Raw genomic sequence first — 18,251 nt, 5'->3', positions numbered from 1 at the left:
GGAAGTATTGTAATCCCGAAAAGTTTCAGACAGTATATTTCAACGAAAGTATCCATTTTGACCGCTATCGAATGCAATTTAACGACGTTTTTGCGTGACACTTGTACGTAAGGAGAGAATAAAAAACTTTTTTCTTACAAAAAAATTATAAAACTCCTTTAAAATGAATTTTGAAGAGAATTTTTCGTGTCCTCTGTACGTACATATGCATGTATCTTGCATAACTCAAAAACGATTAGCCTCGGAACGTTAAAATTTTGTATACAGGACTGCTAGAACATGTAGATGTGCACCTCGCATTTTGGTTGCAATCGGCCGCACCAAACGTATATAAATATATTTATGTATATATCCACTGTGTTACCCGGCTCAGTGTTCTCAGTTTCTTTACTCTTATTTATTTGTAAATTGTGCATTTTTTGCTTTAAAAATGATTGAATTATGTTGTTCATATCTTCCGGTTAAAGTTTTTATGCCTTTAAGGAATCTGCAAGCAATACCTGTAGAATTATCAACAATTTAAAAGCTGTTTAAGTGCAATTAAGCCTGATGTTTAAATAACATGGAGGACATGTTTGTTTACATTTGAAATAGCAGAATAGTGGATTTGCTGCCAATCTACAGAGACAAAGATCGATAGCACTTTATTTATTATTGAGCCGTCATTTATTATTGAGAATTAAATCATGCTTAATCCTTTCTGGAATTTTTTTGAGGACATAAGTGTTTAAGATTTACTTCGAAATTCTTAAAATAGATCTTTTGAGTTTTTATATGTTTTTGACTTGTCGTGAACTGAATTAATTGAATGATAAATACTGAATCGATATAATGTGAACGAAATATAACGCTGTTAAGTGAACCTACCGCCGGAGTGTCGCTATGGTAAACAAATAGAGTGAAATTTAAAGAGTGCATTTATTCTGTTGTGGTTTATGCGCTATCGACGAAGTAGATTTAATTCAATCCAATAAGTTTAAATGAAATACAAGAAAAAATGCGTATAATTTAATATTCCATACAAGGAAGTCATGTGGTGTAAACATCAGTTTTTCAAAGACAGGTTTGGATTAATTATGCATTTCATGGATTAATTATTTCGCTTTGGGCAATATAATATTCGTCACTAAATTTATAGCTGTAAGAACTAACTGTTTTTTTGTGACTAATCCATCCAATCTGTCTGTTGACTATACCAGAGCTAGTTTACAGTCAATACACGCTACTGTGCTAATGTATAAAACAATTTTAAAAGTAATAACAAGTGTATGCAATTCATGCAAAATAAAATAAAAAAAATGTATGCGGAAAACATATGTGAACAATGTGCCTTGAGTCTTAGCTTAAATGCGCAGAATACTAATAGAATATACACTGCATTAAAACAATAATGATGATTATATCAGTAATAAAAGCAATGACTGTGTCGTGGGATACTGAAACATTACATTCAGGATTATATTATTATTATATCATATTAAAACATGTATACACTGAAAAGCCTAGAAGAAAAGCAGCGGAAGAACAATAAATTTATAATACAAGCATGATTAATAACGAAAATATCCTCTCCTCAGGGGCAAAGAAGGAAATACAGGTAAGCAATCTATTTACAGTATAACTTAGTGATAAAGTTATATAGCAATATGGCTTCAGAGTTAATTCTCATTTCCATACGAGAAAAGACGCACGCCCATGGAAAAATAAGCAAATACATTGTGAATAAAGGAACATTCCGTTTGCTGTGTTTATAGGAGAGAGAGAATGATTTTTATTGCTTTTAATGAGAAAATAGATTCAAGACGAGGGGTGTTGTTTAGGTTTAGAGGAACACGCATTCCTTTGAAACAAAAAGCTCCTTTGCTCGCGAATTACCAATGAGCGTCGAATAAAGTAATGAAAACCCAATAAACAAATATTCTTTGTTGCAGTCCAGTTCAGCGATATCCTTTGAAATATATTTACCTTTTATTAAGCACAACATTATTTTTTGACTAGATGGTCATTCGATTGCTGAGAAAACAAAATGTAGACACGTTGTATACTAGACCTATTATATTTCAAGAGACTTTTTTCGGTTGTAGTGGACATCTCCCCCTGCGTAAAGAAAAGTAAAAAAAAAAAAAAAAACACCTTCGTCACCTTTTTTTAAGGGGAGACGCAGGGAAAATGTGGAGCGTAATTTTAATTGCAGCATATTTATAACTAGTCTGTAAAACTGACACTGACCACTAAATATCAAATGAGACACTGTTGCATCAGAAAAATGATTTTAATTATAATCAGGTTGAATATTAAATAGCGTTGTTGTTGAAAAGAGACAAATAAAAACTGAAAGATGCGAATAATATATAAAAAATGAGAAGAAGAGAGGAAGGAAAGAATTCAGAGAGAAATTTAGCAAAATGAAGAACAGAAAGAAAAGAAAAATATAAAGAAAGATATGCAGATGATAACTGATAGAAAGGTGTATAATAAAGGAATAGAGACCGCAGTAGTGCAGTGATGATTTTCAAGTAGGTGGGAAATGACTAAAAATTTATGGAACATGTATCGGCATCCTGTATGATGATCAATGAATTGAAATATTACATAAAATATGACGGAAGAGAAGGAAGGGAAGAAGTAATCCTTTGCAATGGCGGTGCGACGATCTGTGCTGTATACTTGTTATGCTAGTATGTTAAACGCGACGAAATATCGAACTTAACGACCGCTTGAAGGATGATCAAAAGAAACGCCATGCAAAATTGCGCAGAGACATTAGGTTTTTTTCTTGTAGTAGTAGACGTGAAAAATGTACAATGCCATAGCCGGGACTCGAACCTGGACCACTCGAATACGCGGAGTGCGCGACCGTTACATCACGTAGTCATGCTGAATGAAGGGAGAAAATACTTTATATACTTCCCTTTTAAAGGCCAATTGGGGATTGTCGGCAAATTCTCGTGGTGACGAATAATTGGCCACCACCTTTTGGTTCGGGCGCCACTTGTAATGTCATTAGGTGTTTTTTTTTCTTTTTTTAAAATTAATTAATTAATTAATTAATTTTGAAGCATAAGAGATGAAAAATGTGCAATGCCCTCGCCGAGATTCGAACCTAAACCTCTTAATTATGCTTTCAGTGTGATAACGTTACATCACGAAGGCATGCTGGAAGGAAGGCGAAAATACCTCATAACTGTTCTTTAATGTGCCCAGAGATAAAAAGAACATGAACGGGCTTTTGTAGGCTTAGTAACTTAAAATAATGGCTTCCGACTGTTATTATTCGTATGCGCGATGATCCCCGTAAGCTCTTTCTATACACCACATGCTGGGCTCATCGAAATACCGAATTTACAGCTCCATGAATGATGACGCCCATGGAAAAATAAGCAAATACATTGTGAATAAAGGAACATTCCGTGAAGGAATAAAGGAAGGAATTGTGAATAGGAATTGTGAAATGCTATTTGAGCTGATATTTGGAATATGATGACGAAGAAAGACATGAATGTTTCAATTTTTAACCTTAAAAGACTTTACGTCTTCGACAATCTGTGTGATGTGTTCGATAGTTACCAATGCGGAACTTTTCTCTGGGAATTGCGAACTTTAAACCATGAACATTATGCATAACTCTGCCGCACCTGTTGATGACTGTTCATATAAATAACCTTCATCTCATTTTGCTATTCATGAGCGATGATAATGTAAATCCAATTTTTAGTATTTAATACGTATAAAGGAGTTTAGTTCCATTATCAGAGTAATATTATTATTTGTATGTTTTTTGTAAATTAAGTATGTTAATGCGAAATTTAAGGATTTATAAAAAATCTATATTTATGTAAATATGCTATATGTTTATCTTTCTAGGATAGTACACATTAAATAACTATAAAATGTTTCATCAAATCGAACCTGGGCATGATATATTTGCGGCAGAGAAAAGAAAGTTAAGAAAGAAAAGTATTGACCAGTGTTAAATTCTTCGTTTGAAAGTGAGATTAAAAATTCTTTAATGATTGAGAGTCTAAGTATTTAGTTTTTTCCCCTCCGACACAGCAATATGCGATTACTATAATGCAGCTTACTGATATATACTTTATGAATCGATAATTAGGTGTGAGTGTGCAAAGAGGATAGATACACAGATGCACTATACACATTAAATTGAGGGCTTTTTATCCTAAATAAGGCTTTAATAATTTTTCTAAAACATAGTCTTGCTTTTGTATAGTGTCTTGACAGTCTACGCTGGCGAGTTCTCGCTAACTAAATTTTCGGATATTAACTGGGCGTTCATTTACAAAAATAACAATTAATAATAAATCAGCAGTTTAATAACCAATGTAATCCACTGGGAAATACCGCTTATATGAGCTATGATTTGGTTTAGTTTATTCGATTATAAGAACGACATGCCTAAAGAAAAGATACCCTTGTGAACGACTTTCTAAGAGAACCTAGCTCATATCAATGTTACATATGGAGAAAGCCGCGGAAATGCCCACGCAGGCAGCCATTTCGACGGTATTCGAACTACAAGTGTTCGGCGATTTTACTACTCCGCGACTGGTGGACCCTTTATGACTGATATTAACTTGCAAAGTTTTCTAAATTTTCACTGATAGGTAGAAAATGATTCGTACTCAGTTAGGAATAGAGTTAGTGTTGAGTTTGTACAGCTCTGTGTTAATATTCTGGATATCTCCTTCCTGTATCTTAGGTAGCTTAGTATTCCTGTTATTTTTTTACTACTTTGCACCCTAGGTAGAACACCTAAGTGGAATGATCCAACAGTCTATTATTACTCTAAGGCCCCGATGTCGCAAAACATTATACATTTACAAATATCCATGCTGTATTTAGAATTCAACTCGCGCTCCACGATTTAGCAGCTTATAACGCTAACCACTACACCGAATAAGGTGGTACAGGAAAGTGATGATACTTTTGCATAAAAAGATATGGAACATTTTTATGATTTATCTCAATTTTAGGAATGTTTTAATACTCTGGATATGATTAAATCCAAATTACTACGAGGGCTATTCACAAATTAACTTACGTTTCTCTGCTGTGCGGAGAAAAATAATGCTAATATCCCCATCTTGGTGCTGGAGTGTTTACTGAATCCTTGCCCATTCGGTTGTAATCGTTGTCGTCACGTATTGTCTCTGCTTTGTTCACTGTGAACGTTTAAAATATGAGCGGCAATAGAAATTCCCGCCAGTTGTGAAGAGCGATTAGATTTTTGTTCGCAAAAAAACTAAGACCAATTGAAATTTCTCGGGAACTTTGTACGGTGTATGGAAACGACGTGATGTGTGAAGCCAGAGTGAGACAACTGTGCATCGTGTTTAAAATTGAGCTCAAAAATTTTCCCGAGGAAACGCGAAGTGACCGGCCGAGCATTGGTAATGCTGAACTCGTTTAGAAAATCGATGAAACGTTTGACGAGATCGACCACTTCATAATTTCGGAGCTCTCACTAGAGTTTCTTCAAATTTCAGAAACTTTGTTGTTTAGTGTTGTGATTCAAGATCTAGGCTATCACAAGTTTTGTGCCAGATGTGTACCAAAACTCTTGTCAGAAGACCATAAAAAGCTGCGCATGGCAGCAGCTTTGGAATTTCTCGAGACGTATCACGAACAGTGAATCACTTCTCGATCGTGTCGTGACAAAAGACGAGACTTGGGTAAAGTTCGTCACTTTTGAGACATTTGTGTGTGCCTGGCTTGTAACGTAATGGCGAGGAACTGCATGCATTCCGTTTGCATGGTTGAAGTCTCAGGCGGCAACACTCTATGACGATGGAATTAACAATTTCGTGTATCATTATGATAAACATCTTAATTTATACGGAGATTATGTAAAACAATAGCTGAATAATGTGTCTTTCAAATATAAGTAATAAAAAATATTTACTTTCATTTTTTTTAAATTCTAAAACGTTACTTTTTGAATAGCCTACGTGGTTCGAGTTTACAAACAGACTTTGTTAACACTAAACGCCTGGAAACATCTTTAATTTGTCATCGATGTTATGAAACTGCGTTGCTGAATAACGCCATATAAATCTGCCATAAGTCCTAAATTTCAGCCAGGGCATATCGAAACAGAAACAGCATCTATTGACCAAAATACGATCGAATGGTAAATCATGCTTTTGCTGCTGAGTTACACTGTTCAAGGAGCTTACGTTTCATTCTACTTATTTGATTCCCCCCGTACATAAAAGCTCCCTTTTACTAGAATTATTCAAAAAAAAAGTTCCACGATTATTCTTTTAGTCTAAAAAACAAAACAGCCATCTTCCAGTTCTAAAAAATAGCCGTAGAATTCATACCATTTCCTGCTTAAACTAGCAATCTCAGTTAAACTAAGAATTTCCCATTACAGATTCTTTTGAACATAAATTACCAACAATTTATACTTTATGATTTATTTATACTTCCGTTTCATTTTTATTGCGAACCTTCTGCTATTACTGCTCTGCCAGAACCCCATTTTTCTTAACACAAGCGATATAAACCCTTTTATGAGCGAAGAGGGGCCTCTGATTCGGATTTATTGCTTCGTCACACTATGATAGAAATCTGGTAACCTCTTTCTGTTACAAGAGATGGATCTCCTTCATGAAGCGTATATATTAAATAATGCGCTGCTTTCTTTCTGCACACAAAAGCTTAAATATAAGAAGAAGAATCTAAATTTTAGAAGATTAGATTGCTAAAGTAAGCTGCTGTTGACTACTTTCTTTTCTTCGTATTCAGACTACTGAATACTGATATATGGGATGATGCGTCTTTTGTACCCATCTTTTGTACCATGCCCATCAGCGTACAAGAGGTAAGATCACTGAATACTAGTAATTCATCCCAGGTTCAAATCCCATGGAATATTCTGGCTTCATGAGAATTTTCGTGGCTCTCCTCGTGTGTGACATTAAAACGAACCAAATTTTCTTATAAGATTTTCATGAAGGCATCCATCCTATAGGCATATAGAAATCGAGTGTTTTTAATCTATTAACATAATTGTCTGCTAGGCTTAAATCCTTCAACTAAATATAGCAATATCTAAAGACCAGAGTAACAGATGGATGTACAAACCAGGAACTCTGAAATGCGCAGAGATGGTATGCCAGTTATCTGGAACCATAAGTTAGCTCCAGATACTTTCTTAACCGTCAGACTCTTATAAAGCAAAAACGTGATTTGCATTCGATATGCCTGAAACCTGATTGGACCAGACCGATTAACATTCATAGTGTGGCAGAAGTTTGGTTCCCGGCCAGCAAGCTGAATGGTTGGGGAGAGGAGTGAATCATATTTTTTTCCAGCACTTCTTCTGATAGTCTTCTGTTGCTTTGCTGTTTAATTAAACCGAAGAATGAAACAAAACTAATTTGTATGTAATAATTCTTTCTGCAGTTATTTCGTAAAAATCTTGTCCCGGTTGAATTCAATAAGAGTAGCCCGCGAGCGTGCGCACTAGATCCAGTGGATCCAAGCGATTAAACAAACCTTTTTTCAAAGCACGCCTGTTTCAAGCAAATTATTGAAATCCAGATTAGTCGCGTTTGAGCTCGACCTCTTTATGTTGCCAAAGTTTCTTCCCTGAGGCTTTGATTTAAAATTTCGATTTTGACCGGATTCGGTGTTTTACACCCAGTGTGCCTATTCATATTACTATTACGGAGTTAATTTATGGTATTATAGACAGCGGCAAATACGTATACTAATTTATCTTACAAAGAAGAAATGTATCAAAAGTTATTAGATGCATCAACTGGCGCAGAATTTACTGAAGAAAAAGAGGACGGAAGTGATCATGAATTTTCAGCTCACATGATACTGATTCTCAGAAACTGATATAGATTCCGAAACGAGAGTGAGCATGACATAAATCGCTTTATTGGAAAAAAAATCGAAACCGCTGCAAAAAGAAAATTAAAAAAAAGATGCAGTATTTGCTCAGCGAAAAAGCACAGAAAAACGAAAACGTACTTCACCGAATGTGAAAAATATATACATTTGTAACACACCACAACACTTTGTTCAATGTGTTGCTAACATTTGTTGTTGCATTTTTTCTTTGTGTCTGTAGACCTAAAAAAGAAAATAAACAATCGATACAAAGTATACTAATTTTCCCTTATGCTGATAAATAATACGATTTCCTAATCCTTTGAGAATTTTATTTTATGAAATCATTTGGAGAAACAAAATAATTTAATGTGCACATTCTTTTTTTAAGTTTAATCATAAAATTTATTATTGACATAGATGCAAGACGTTTTCAACAGATTTACAGTTGTTTCTTTAAAAACCACGAATCTGATCTTTTGGACTCAGTGCGTACGTGCTCCCGAGACAGAGTAACCTGCTCTCCCTCTGTATCCCTCTGTGGGTTTTTAGCTGGATCCTAGAGTCATGTTAAATGTTTTGCTGGAAGTAGAATCCAGAGTTTCCTTTCTATTGTAGGTGCTTTACAATTTTGAATTGCCCAGAGCATTTAATTAAATTCACATAATACTTTGTCATTAAATTAATATAATTTGATTTCGAATATTTCTCCAATTTAAATGTGATCTGTGTTCCCGCTTAACATATAACGAAGAAGTTTCAATAAAATAACTTAATACAAATTTTATTAACACTTTACTAAGTCCAGCCTAATTCAAAATTTCGAATAATTAATGCATTTATAAATTCGATGGCATTTCAGCTTCAAGGTCAATTTTAGGGATCTTCAAGTTCATCTACAGTTACCCTATTGGCTCATTTAGTATTATATCATAATATAATTATAATAATCATTATTATATAATTTCAGAACATCATGGAGATAATGTGCAGAAATTTATGACACACTTATAAACGCACAGAATATACACCTTTTTCTAGAGGCATAATAAGAAACAACTTCCAAGCTCTGTGTAAGTTAAAACTTAAAACATAATTCGTGATTTTGATCTGGTTGCGAAGATAATGAAGACTAAAGAGGCATACATATTATTCCTTAACATATTATTTGCCATGATCCCCTTTTGAGAATTTTTCGAGAATACGCGATTAGTGAAGCTATAAGGTATTTCTCCAGCCTTCTTGGCATGCCTTCGTGGTGTGGCGGTCTGCACACTGGGCGCGTATTCCAGAGGTCCGTGGTTCGATTCCCAGCCAAGGCAGTTGCTCCTTTTTCATCTTGCCTGCTTCTAAAAAAATACCTAATGTCTCTACAGTGGCGGCCGAACTAAAAGGATGGTGGACGATGATTCTCCTCACCCAGGATTTGGTTGGGTCCCTTAAAAATCCCAGTCCACCTTTAAAAGGGGGTGTATATAAGATATTTCTCCCGCCTTCTTAGCATGCCTTTTTGATGTGGTGGTCTGCGTGCTGGGGGCGTTTTCCAGAGATCCGTGGTTCGATTCCCGGTGAAGGAGTTGCATATTTTTCATCTTTGCTGCTTTCAAAAAAAAAAAAAAAATCCTGATGTCTCTCCAAAGTCTGCGTCCGGCTGACATACTTCAGTCATAAAGGTTTACATGAACATTATTTCACTCTTGTAGACTTAGTACATTGCTAGTCATAAAGGTTTACATGAACATTATTTCACTCTTGTAGACTTAGTACATTGCTAGTCATAAAGGTTTACATGAACATTATTTCACTCTTGTAGACTTAGTACATTGCTAGTCATAAAGGTTTACATGAACATTATTTCACTCTTGTAGACTTAGTACATTGCTAGTCATAAAGGTTTACATGAACATTATTTCACTCTTGTAGACTTAGTACATTGCTAGTCATAAAGGTTTACATGAACATTATTTCACTCTTGTAGACTTAGTACATTGCTAGTCATAAAGGTTTACATGAACATTATTTCACTCTTGTAGACTTAGTACATTGCTAGTCATAAAGGTTTACATGAACATTATTTCACTCTTGTAGACTTAGTACATTGCTTTTCCTGGCTAAATGTACTTTTCAATTCATTTTTACGTTTGCGATTTCTTGCTTCTTATAAAGAGAAGCAATCACTCAGCAGTCAATGCTAAAAATATTCCGTATGCAGTATTGATCTTCGTATGGAATACTTTGTACACTAAGGAAGCATAAAACAGTACTTATGTACTACGGTCTTCAAATAAAGATCTGTAAAAAAATACATGACTGCTAACAATAATTTATTTTTTATATAAAAATATTCAAACCGTACCTTTATGACGTAAAGGAATCATATTTTCAATGTATATTTGATTTGTTGCAAACTGTACAGTTCGCAAATCAAATATGCATTGAAACGTCAGAAATGTGCTACGCGCTCGCCGAGACATGAACTCTCGACCTCCCAATTACTAAACAGACGTGCTTTTCAATTCTACCACGAAGGCCCGCTGCGAAGTGACATAAAATGCTTTACAAGCTTTCCTGAAGTAAAACTCAAGTGCAGATTCCATATTTAATACAAAACACAAAAATATATTTATATTTTATAAGTATTTGTAAAATATGTCTTCCTATAATTATTTTATTATATCCGAAAATAAACTCGCAAAATTAGAGTTCTATTACTACAAGAAATTAAATAAGATATATTAATCTTTGAGAGTTTTGAACTACAGAATGGTAATCATGTTTTACAAAATCATCAAGTAGCTAGTCTTCGAAATATTCTCAGTAGTATCAGTCACTATCACATACGAATAGCTACACGAAAGAACAAACATCACATTTTTCCAAATTTAGATACGTATATACCTATTTGTGTACAGTTTAAAGTTAGAAAATAAATGTAAACTTTTCGTATTTTCTATGGATTGCCACACAGCAAAAGCCGTGAAGTGCCACAGCTCACTGCGGAATACCAAAGTTAAAAAATTATACTCTTAAAATGATAAAAAACAGACTATATATTTCATTCCGACTGAAGAGCATAACATGATGATGGGAAGTTTTGTGTTCCACAACACCGTAAGAAAGACAATGCTACATGAACCACCATTATTCTCAATTTCTAGGGTTATGTGGAATCATAAAAATGCGTTTCAAGGCCATTTTGAACAACGTGCAGAATGTAACTTTCAACTAAAAGCAGTGTGAAATATGTATTAAATAAACTTGTCGATACTAAATAACCTACGCATTAGTTACAGCAGCATAAAGTCTGCTATAATTATATATAAGTCATATATATATAAGTTTATATATAGGTCATAAAATGGCACTGATATTTCACATGCAAAAGTCTCAGTATATAGGTAAGGCAACATCGGATAGTTGATTTATGAACAAATTAAAAACGTTCAGTTCAGAAGTTTAATTTTATAGAAAAATGTAATGGGTTGACTCTCGGCCACTAAAAAATTTTATTCAACATCAGAAATATGATTTAGTTGTTTAATTTTCATTCAAAGGCATTTAAGAAATGTATATCATACTGATGTTTAGGAATAATAATTGAATTGGTACCAGTATTATTAACAAGGAGCAATAACAATAAAATCGTACTAAATTTTATACAGAATTAGAAATCACTTATCTAACAACAGATATTTTATGAACAAGCCGCCTTTGTGGTGAGCTATCTATAATTATCATGAAAAGAAATATATATATATATATATATATATATATATATATAATGATTTTCATGAGTCCAGCTATGTAACCTCACAGCTTCAGCTAGCAGTCATTAACACGGAGAAGGAAAACTGCGTTTACTGCTTTTAAATCGCTTAGTTTGTTAAACAAGATCACTCAGATTGAATGGAAAATAAATATTAAATATATTACGCTTTGCAGAATGGCAACATACTGGCGTGTGGAAGATTAAAATATGTTGTTTCAGACAGTAGTAACACATTTCTCAAAATTGCTACGTTTTTGTTTAAATCCGATAGACTAATATTTAAAAATGTAAAATTAAAAAACTTAAATTCCAAATTTAAAATTTAAAAAGCAATTATCTGTAATCTCTGCGCCTGTTAACCAAAATGTTATTGAGTTCGAGCAAAATATACAATGAAGAAAAAAAATTAATAATAATAATTCAAAATTTGAGGTGTTCAAGGTGTACATGTTTAACATGTTTAAGAAGATACTTATGTATGTTCAAAATCTTGTAGCTCTAAGCGCCGCCATTTTTTTTTTCAGAATGCGAAGAACATTCATGCTTGCATACTATATGTTCTGCATCTTAAGGCAATTATGTTGCCATTACAAAAGGGTCAGCATATCATTAAGAATCATCCTGAGTCACTTTGCTGATTGTTAAACAATACTCTTCTGTAGTTTAAAAGAGTCATGCGTAAGAGATGGCACGTGCTTGGCAATGATTCCTCGAATTCGAAATCCGTAATAGAAAAATTTATGTTAAAGAATAAGCTAAATATGTCCCATAAAATGACCAAGAGACAAATGAAAACATTAGTAATATTTTTAAAAAGAGACAAATTTTACAAAACATTCATAAGTATGTCGTCCCCAGAGTGGATAAACGTTTATATATATTATAATTAGCAGTTTCTATGTTATTTTATACTTCGACATCCATCAATCGGATTCACTACAGTCCGGTTTGAGAATTTCAAAGTAAACTAAATTTTAATTGAGAAAAATAAACAAAAATGCTAAAATCTTAGTACACGAAATCAATTCTTTATTCCTAAATGATTGGATTTTGTTTGATGTATGCAATCAAATCTCTTTATTGCGCGATTTATTTCTATGCGATTGTTAAGTTATGCGATACAATATAGATTTAAATTTTTCTGGAGTTCCTCGTGAGTGTGTTTACATATGCTGGTGCCGTTCGTCCGTGAGCTGAAAACTATCGCTGGAGGAGGTTAGGAGCATATTTTAGAAGTTGATTCCAACATTGAATGTAGCCCTTGCAGTTCGCAGAATGATAAACAGTGCAAGCCGTTTGTACAACGTTATATATGAAGAGAAAAACCACAGAAAGTTTTGCTGACGGTTGATATCACACGTTTTAGCGAAACAAAATAATTACGAAACTAATGCATTAAATGATTTTTAATAAATTCACTTGAATTTATTTATCGCGATTTGTTTATCAAGAAAGAGCGTTAAAAAGAAACTTGAACCATTTATTATTTCTTAATTAGTTCCTCGATTATTGAGATTTCAAATAGGATTCAAGCACGGATATTGACGCAATCAGGATATTGGCGCAGTTTTACTATGCGAAGTTTCTTAACAATTAAAGAGATAAATATTTAGGGGTATTCTTTTATTCGAAACAGGATTAAAACTAAATAAAATTTTTAATACTAAATTAGTTTCCTTAAATGATTTACAAACATAAATTGGATAGTTGCAGAATAATGTAGTTGAAAGATTGGAGAATGTTTAGTTGGTTCCATGATTTTATTTTTTGAGATTTTTACTGTTTTCTCTCATAATCTAGAAATCGCGAGCAGTAAATTGCAATGTATATAGAAAAACAGCGAACTACAGAATTTTACTTATTTACAATGAATAAATGCAATGCATTTCGAATACGCTATTAATAGTGAACATAAAAGTGTTCGCTTTCTTTCCTAACCTAGATAAAAAGCTGTCCACTTTATTTGATCAATGCTAATAGTAATAATTTCGTTTCAATTCTATTTTTCGTTTACGCTATATAGTTTGGTCTTCTTAAGGAGCATACACTAGACCAAAATTCTGAAAGACAAGTAGAGAATTGTCGCTATGTAAGGACCTCTTATTAATCCAAATAAAGTTTAATAGATGACACTAACTCGTGCTCATAGAAGCCGCTTATTGAGTTAAATGAAAGATAATAGGCAAGCTAAAGTTAATGAAATTTAAGTCTAGTTTAACGGCTTCACAGTTTTATTAGCGCGCAAGTTAGCTCTGATTGAAGTCGGCATAAATAAGCCTAAAAGGAGCAATAACTCAACGCCGAAAAATTCAAATCTTTAGAGACTTAAAGTTACCAACGTGGCCTACAAGCAGCCAGAACGGGTTCTGATTTCACTCTCCAGAACCTTCCTTTAAATACTTCCTTCTTTCTACCTAATTTAAGCATCGCGCGCATTGCGAATTTGCGTTCTGGCATGAAATGAAACCAGTCTTAGTAGAAAAGGGAGTTAACATAAAATAACGATCTTTGAAATTAAAATGAAGCTTACAACACAAAATTATGTTTTGTTATATAATGAGAAGGAAAAACAAATCTGCTTACCTGCAGTTCTGAATTTAAATATTTGGTTAATCGGGAATATTAAACGCACAAATACACAGCAGGAATTTGCATATACGACAGTTTTAGATATCGGTGTTGTAGCTGCCCAGTCGTATGTTGTTTTTTATTATAACAGAATGGCTGTTTCCTTTGACACAACTCTAATTTTTATAATTGATAAAGTAAGATATGACGTCTAAATCAAAAAGAAGATTCATTTAAAATATTTTATAGACATCTGCAGAAATAAGTAATCAACAGCCAACTAAACTGATTCACTTTAAGACATTTTCATCCAATTCAGTGACATTGTAGCATTGTGTAATTAAAACTAATGCACAAGGTTTTGTGTAAATTAGTGATGAGTAAAACACATTTTTGCTAACCTACAGTTTATATCTTGCTGATAAAAATAATATGAAATATAACAAATAAAAAAATGCGTGACTCATAGAATGGGATTAATATATGTATAAACTAAAAAGTATTCTTATGCATTTGAAGTGCGTATTGTTAAGCATTTGAGGGGCATATTGTTATGTTTCATTTTATTTGAGAGTATCTTATTACATACTAGAATGATCAAATATCGCTAGACAGTTTCGTCTAAAGAAACCCAGGGTATGAGCAGTGTTCAGTGTACATAATACAGAAATGAATAGAATCTTTATTTAACTAACATAAATTTTTAGAATTCATTTCAGATTGGTTAACCTTTGTTAATGCTATTTCGATCAATATATCATAACGACAGATTTATAAAATAAATGAAAATATTTTCATGTATAAGGTACACAAGAATATTTTCTCGTTTCGAAATACGTAGTAACATCATTCCAGAATTTTAATCACATTTTAATCAAATTTTAATCAAATTTCTTAGAATTGAATCAAACATTCAGTTCTAAGAAAATATATTTTTACGTAAATACGCGATTTTAGCTACGTTTCTTTTTATGTTTCCATGTAGCAGTTGAGGAATAATTATTTCTGTTCCTTAAGACGTTAATATAGAATGTGTTAAACTGATTATGTATATGTAATAGAAGTCTCTAAACTACTTAATTTTCTTTTACATAATGTTTTAAAAGTTTTTGTGAAACCCATTTTTTCATGATTTATTCTTTTGTATTAAATCAGTATTTTGATAAAATTAAGGAGATTCTGGAATGATATTTGCATTTATTACATAAACATTCGTTACCTTTCGTTAGGGATTTTTAGATGATTTTATTTTGGTACTACGCTTATTCGTACTTTACTAAAATTAGCCTGAAAATGAAAACAGGCAGATGCCACCAAGCTAAATCCGTGCATATCGGCGAGTCTCATACATTATGGAACATAATTATTGTGAAACATGGTTACGAGAAGTAGTTAAGCAGTATGTAATTAATCTTTTGTAAACACAAACCTGCTTCCCAGCTCAGCTGTCAATTTTTTTTTTTTTTTAATTTTGTTTTGCTCGTAATCTAAAAGGGATTAAATGTAAACTAACTTGACTCGATTATGAGAAGATCTTGTTTATAAAAAACGCTCTCTATTTCTGAAGTAAAACTTTTTTAGGTTGAAAACACTTTTATACCTATGAACTAAACATTTGAAAAATTTCTTATAAAATGATAATTATATTGTTTATGTATCTTACTTGAATAAAACTACACGAATGTCATTGAAATCTCGTGATCGAAACAGTCACAAATAGGCATATTTTTCTGTTTTAACTTAATTTTTCTGTAAATTCATTTCTGTATTACTTTCTACTCTAAAAGCAGTTGACGCTTTTTCTCTAAAATGCGCCTAAAAAACATATGCAAAAGCCATAATTCGATTTTTCTCAAAATGATGATATTGCAGATTCGCGGTTTTGGAATGGTGTCGACACTGCGTTCTGAAGTTAAGAAATGAGTCATAAACCTTAAACCTTTTTTTAAATATTAGGATGGGTATATAAAACTAATATAGATTCCGAAAGCACATTTTGACGCATAAAATAAGGCCTTGTATTCGTGCAAATACTTTTATATAACATTTGCAAATAATAGCGTGATATTTTTGAAAATAAGAAATCTAGGGAAAAAAAAGCACCACACTATTTTCCCCAATGATTAACCGATTTGAATTTTAACATTTATCTGCACATTTTTATTGTGTTACTGTAACTTAAGGTTATAAAGATAGACATATATATTCCCATACCTTGGCCATTCACTCCTTTCAAAGCGCCGAGAAATGCCATCATCATCATCCAACACGTGGTTGCACCCATCATATATCAGTTTGGTTCACTTTTGTAATTCACAGCAACAATTAATGTCCACGTGAACTATAAAGCGCATATCTCGTCGCTTAACGGAAAGAAAGTGCGGAAGAATTTTGCGAGCGAGGTAGTCTATAGAGTACGGAGGAGGAAAAATCGAAACCGAAACGGAGAAAGGATGTGAGTAATCCGGTAGCTCGACCGCAGAATATGGCAATGAAGTGACAATGCGCGCTTCCGAGGACCGTTTATTCGGAAAGAACTTTCGCGCCAAACAAGGCGCATGCTTTTACTCGCCAAACCGCCAATGTGGTAAATATATGCTTAGCAGCATTTTATTCTGAAAAATACCCTTAAATAAGTATCAGTGCAAAAGTTAAGTACTTCGTTGCCATCATTTGCTTAAGGAAAATATTTGACAAATGTTTAGTGCGCCTTAAATGATATGGTGATAATACCCTTAAAAATCAAAATATGATTAAAATATGTTGCCGAACCCAGATTTGAATCAAGTACCTTCCGCTCTGCTATGACCGTCTTCTGAATGAGAGAAACGAATGAAAGTTCTCGTATAATTTCTACTTAAAGATAGGAGGATAAGTCGGACATGACGGCGGGATCTAAAAGACGTTAGAACTCTAGTTATCGTAATTTGAGCGGATGCTTCTTTGAAAAAAGAAGTAGAACAATTACCTTTTCTCATCAAATATGAGACTTACCGCTTGAATAGGGTCATTACTCTTTTTCTCTTTCCCTAGAGTTTATTTCTTGGATATGACCAAAACGCAGAGATCAAGATTACCGTTGAATCTTTTAAAAATTTAATGGAGGTATTTGAATTCAACTTCATTAGTAAAATATTTGAATTGTATTATTTAATTTACTGCAGCAAAGCAAACGTTGACCAATTGCCATCGCTATAAAGAACATCTTTCTAGAGAGACCTTTAAAAGCAAAATCGGATCACATTCACATTACAGTTAAGAGAAACCACTAAATCCACTAAATCCCTATTTAGTTACTAAGAACCAAAATTTGACAAATTACCAATATTCAGAGGTTTTAGCTAGTTAATTATTATTAGCGTACTTAAAAATCTAAAGACACAGTAACTAACAAAACTATTTCAATTTTAACGTAATTGTATAAGGGTCTATATGATTTACGGAAGAAAAATTAAGAAAGAGTATCCTACTTACTACTAGCTATTAGATATACTTTAATCTTCAGCCCAAGAATTTCCAGGTTCGATGCATTATCGGTGCACAATCTTAAGAATGGTATAGAATTGAAATGAACAGAAAGATCAGGTTGGAAACATTTTCACTCTGCCTTAAACAAAATGGAAAGCCTTAAAGCTATACCCAGCTCATAACACTCCTGCCGAAATTAGAACGATTGGTTAACAGGAAAAATGTTCTCATTAGCAAAGCGAGAAAGTCCAATGCAGATTGCTAGTCAAAGCAAATTTTTAAAATTTTATAGATCTATTAAATATGCTTTTAATCGTTCATCGTTTTATAGCCTATAACGCTAATAATCTGAATATTATTGAGATAAATCACTCTATAAACAAACAGAGCAAATCAATAGTAAAAAAGAGAGATAATAGTGAACTGTTTCAAAACTGTTTTATTTAATTTCAAAATTAACATGTGGCATAGTGGTTTTAATGAAAAGTTAGTCAACTGAACTAAGTTAATATATATAATAGTTAGAAAATAACTCTTAATTTTTTTTTATTTATTTATTAGTTTTAGGTTTGGACTAAAGTAG

General features: G+C 32.9%; 1 protein-coding gene across 1 annotated transcript in view; it reads right to left on the bottom strand.

The window, feature by feature from the left end:
* LOC118197207 (alkaline phosphatase-like) overlaps window positions 1-16,675 on the bottom strand; it is a 266,814-nt gene extending 250,139 nt beyond the window's left edge. The window contains exon 1 of the mRNA XM_035368712.2: window positions 16,415-16,675. Within this exon, the coding sequence (XP_035224603.1) occupies window positions 16,415-16,487 (73 nt within the window). The 5' untranslated portion in view covers window positions 16,488-16,675. The remainder of the gene's footprint in view (window positions 1-16,414) is intronic.
* Window positions 16,676-18,251: the final 1,576 nt, after the last annotated feature.

This window comes from Stegodyphus dumicola, chromosome 4 (assembly GCF_044657685.1).
Source record: "Stegodyphus dumicola isolate Sdum_Otavi_A_Nest chromosome 4, ASM4465768v1".
Lineage (NCBI taxonomy): Eukaryota > Metazoa > Arthropoda > Arachnida > Araneae > Eresidae > Stegodyphus > Stegodyphus dumicola.
This window is presented reverse-complemented; position numbering and strand designations above follow the sequence as displayed.